Source organism: Tigriopus californicus, chromosome 5 (genome assembly GCF_007210705.1).
Source record: "Tigriopus californicus strain San Diego chromosome 5, Tcal_SD_v2.1, whole genome shotgun sequence".
In the NCBI taxonomy this organism is placed as follows: Eukaryota; Metazoa; Arthropoda; class Copepoda; order Harpacticoida; family Harpacticidae; genus Tigriopus; species Tigriopus californicus.
Genome location: NC_081444.1, coordinates 11,749,248 through 11,753,338, shown reverse-complemented (window position 1 = coordinate 11,753,338; position 4,091 = coordinate 11,749,248). Strand labels below are relative to the sequence as shown.

Sequence of the window (4,091 nt, the reverse complement as noted above, 5' to 3'; positions counted from 1 at the left end):
CAGACTTTACTTTGATCTGGCATGATCTGGCATATTTCAAGAGCTAGTCTGCAATTTTCAGATCCCAAGGACCTGACAGAACTGCCAATAAACAAACAAACCTGCCAGAGCTTGTTTGAACATTTAGGCAAGCTCTGGTACCAGCAAACACACGTGCCTGTTTTTAGGGGTTGGTTTTTTGGCATATTCAGACTTTACTTTGATCTGGCATGATCTGGCATATTTCAAGAGCTAGTCTGCAATTTTCAGATCCCAAGGACCTGACAGAACTGCCAATAAACAAACAAACCTGCCAGAGCTTGCCTGAACATCCCCATAATTGACCATGCTTGTTTGGCTAAGCCAATGGAAATGCATAGTAAGAAAATGATTTCTTTTCCAAATTTAAACTCCTTCACCAGTTTCAATGGTATGAGGATAACAAGGTTCTTGCCTTTTTGAAATTTGAAGTTTGGGAGTCGAAAGGCATTGTTAAAAAGTCAAAAAAATATATTCAGGGTGGGGGTTTTGAATCCAGACAAAGTTAAGGTAACTGTAGTTAGGTTACGTTGGAAATTCAATTTTGCTTTTTTGAAATAACGAAACATTAGAAGACTAAGTTGTTGACCTCGGTTTCATTTTTTTGCTTTTATTTGAAGCTTGCTTCGAAAACGTTTCAAATATGATAAACTTTAACAGTATTTAAGCAAATATTTTAACACCTTCCAAATATTTGGCACCTTTCAAAATACTTTCTGTGTATAAATATCGAATGTAAGTATATTTTCTTCTTTTGTATTACATATTATTTACACATTTCACATCTAAAACTGACATCTTTTCCTGAGGTCAATTTATGATGAAAAATAAAATCATGAATGTATGTGGGAAGGGTGAAGCAATTTGGCGTAACATACACAAGACAACTGAGTCAGGAATTTTAGATCAAGTATCCTGCAATTTAGTCCAACATAATTTGAATGAGAATATGTAAGCAATAACGCAATGACAAAATAACACAATTTGAAACCACACACAAATCCATTGTCGTTAAAAGCAAGCACAATTTTCAACCCTGAGTTTCCTTCCTTAGGATAGATGAAAATATAAAAAATGAAAATTTCTGTCAAGATTGCCAAAAATCTTCGAGTTTCCTCAGTTGCCAAGAGAAAAATAAAATAATAAATGGCAATCTGGAGCGTGAAAAAAGGAACGAGAAAAGAGTAATTTTTGTTTTTTTGGGTCGTTACAATTACAGCATTTTAAAATGTAATGGGATTACAGTTCTTTTTTCAAAAAAGGAACGAATCACTGTAATTTCGTTACTCTTACTTTCGTTACTACTGCCCTGCCATTGAGCATGTCCCTCTTCAGGCTTAGTCATAGATTTCAAGACACTAGATGTCGGACGAACGACTACTCGGTTGCCTAAACAGTACAATAAACCAGTTTGTGATCAATTCCCAGGAAGCCATCCATGATACTGCTTTACCAATCAAGTGGTCGGTCGTCCGACATCCAGTATCTACAACTCCATGGCTTAGAACTGTTGTGAGCTATTTTTCTTTTCACTTAGTTGTCCGACCTCAATGAGCGGATTTGATTTTGTCAAACGATCATTTAAAGAAATGTGATTTGGTAGCATGCTGACGAAGTATCATTCAAAATGACCGCTTCACTTCACTTCACCGAATGACACCCGCATTTCTTCTACTCGTCTCTTTTTGCTTTACAGCTTGCAGAAAACTTTCGAAGTTTGTATGAGCAAGACAAGATAATCGTAGAGAAGATGGCGAACCTTAGCCCTGGAAATTTCATCGAGATTGGTAGTGGATCAAGAACCAGCAACACATTTCTTCTTGAACGAACCAATAATTGGACTGGGCTTCTTGTGGAGCCTGATGAGAGATCATTTGCCACCTACCTCTCATGTCACAGAAACGTCTCTTTACTCAATAGTTGCATATCCCGAGATCAATATGTTGAGAGAACCAATTTTATTCTCCACAAAGGTGGAGGAAGTCGTGCGACTTACTCCTTGCCTAAGAGATATTTGCCTGGGTTTAAGCATGTGGCGGAGACCTGTTTTCCTTTATACTCGATAATGTTGGCAATCAATCGCACCAATATTGGAGTGCTAAGCCTTAAATCCGGTTACGAAGAGGACGCAATTCTGGCCAGCCTTCCTTGGGATAAGGTCAACATCAGTTTGGTGGCGGTTCCAGTGACTCATTTTGTGGACAGAGGAGCAGCAGTTCGAAAAACATTAACACGCAATAATTATGAAGTCGTCGCACTAGCCATGGGCAAATTCGACATCATCGCCGTTAAAAAACCTGAACGTAAACCTTAATGAAAACAATAAAATCGCTTCTTATGGTCTATCACAACCAACGACGTGGATGAGAATGAATGGCAAGAAGTGCCCTGAAGTCAAAGAAAAAATAAGGCTAAAACTCCTGAATGAGTCACTTTTCAGAAACTTGATGCATTGTTGACGTGGGCTAAAAGGCCTGTTTTACTGAATCCAAAAACATACTCAGAAGTAAAGCTTTTTCTGCGTGTTCAAGAAATAGATTAAGTCAGGTTTTAATATTTAATTCAAGTTAACTTTAATCTATTTTGCCAATAAATGCTCAAGGGTTTTTAGCCATAAGTGCATTTTATGAACCTGTCAGACTTGTGCAGCGCTGTGGCATCTGTGTCCATTTCCTATAGGAAAGACGATATGATTGAAGAAAAAAATATGAGCCAGATGTTTTGATTGGAAGCCCACCTGTCTTTCTCCGATGCCATAACCCGGAATCGATCATTATTTGCTTGACAAAGAAAAGTTTGACGTTGGAGTAATGCTGTAAAAGTTCTCCGCTAATATTCATGGATGTTGCCTTAAGCCTTTATGAATGTCCTTAGTAAGTGCCTAGAGGTCCACGGGTGTGCACCTTCAAGATATTTGTGAATAACTTCCCTCTGCGTGCTCATACGGACCATGAGGGCTATCTTTCTAATTTTTTTCCACAACAAAGAAGTTCTAGTGATTCCAAGTTCGATACAATCTGCCCAAAAATTAACGTCAGTGGGTTTTCAGCCGTCGAAAAGCGTTATTTTGGCGAGCCTTAGGGTTAAGAGTAATGTGACGTTAGATCTGTCCAAGGACACCAAAGCAAGGAAACGGTACTTTTTTGTGATCACCAAACCTTTCCCGCCAAGTAAAGCCTAAACTTTTGCTGCTGGAATTTTTGAATGTCAATTATTGGCATAATCATTGGACAAAATATAAGACTAATATCATTTTCGTAACCATTGATGGTATGAGCTTAAAACCAGACACGTAAATATACTTAAAATGACTTTAAACATGTCTTAAAGTACAACAACTAAACAGTGTTTGTTAAGTTTCCTTGATAAAGCAAGAATTTGCTCTAAATACAATCAGTCAATACTCTTTTGCTAGTAATACTATTTGTAGAAAATTGCTTCAGAAACATATTGAGCAAATTTCAAGCAATTTGACGCATTTGTTATGAAACTATTGTTCTCACTCTGAGAATGGCCCTCAACCCAAAAGTAGACATACTGTAGCTCTGAGCTACATATTGCTCTTTAAACTCATTGGATGCTTCATAATCATCAAATAATAATTTTCAGAGATATTGCATCTGTTTTATTTGACTATTTCGGTATCTTGGATGCTTTTGCAAGAAAAACAATTTATTGGAGTCCAAAGTTCAAATTGAGATCTTGTCTACTGTACTTTGGTATTACTCCGTCCCCCTTAAATAATGACTGCCTTTTATGCAAACTTCCTAATAAGTAGAAATTTAAACTCTACAAAAAGATAACTCATTCATTTTCACCAATGCCCAATGTTTTTTGTCAAAGTGTGGATTAAAACAAATGTCTCAACGCCAATCCCAGATATTCTAATATTTTTAACATTTATGTTCATGTACTTTTATTGCATATTCCATATATTTCTTTTATAATTTGTTAGTGCAAGTTGCTGATCAATTAAGGAAATGATTCTTGTTGATTTTCTATCTATGCGTGTTTTTGAGCCAGTTTTACACAATATTTCACTGATTTGATTTTTTTTATTAATTGAATGTTCA

At 36.6% G+C, this 4,091-nt stretch overlaps 1 protein-coding gene across 1 annotated transcript in view; it reads left to right on the top strand.

Annotated features, from left to right (window-relative positions):
- LOC131880152 (uncharacterized) overlaps positions 1–2,373 on the top strand; it is a 17,888-nt gene extending 15,515 nt beyond the window's left edge. The window contains exon 3 of the mRNA XM_059226681.1: positions 1,715–2,373. Coding sequence (XP_059082664.1) covers positions 1,715–2,332 — 618 coding nt within the window. The 3' untranslated portion in view covers positions 2,333–2,373. The remainder of the gene's footprint in view (positions 1–1,714) is intronic.
- Positions 2,374–4,091: the final 1,718 nt, after the last annotated feature.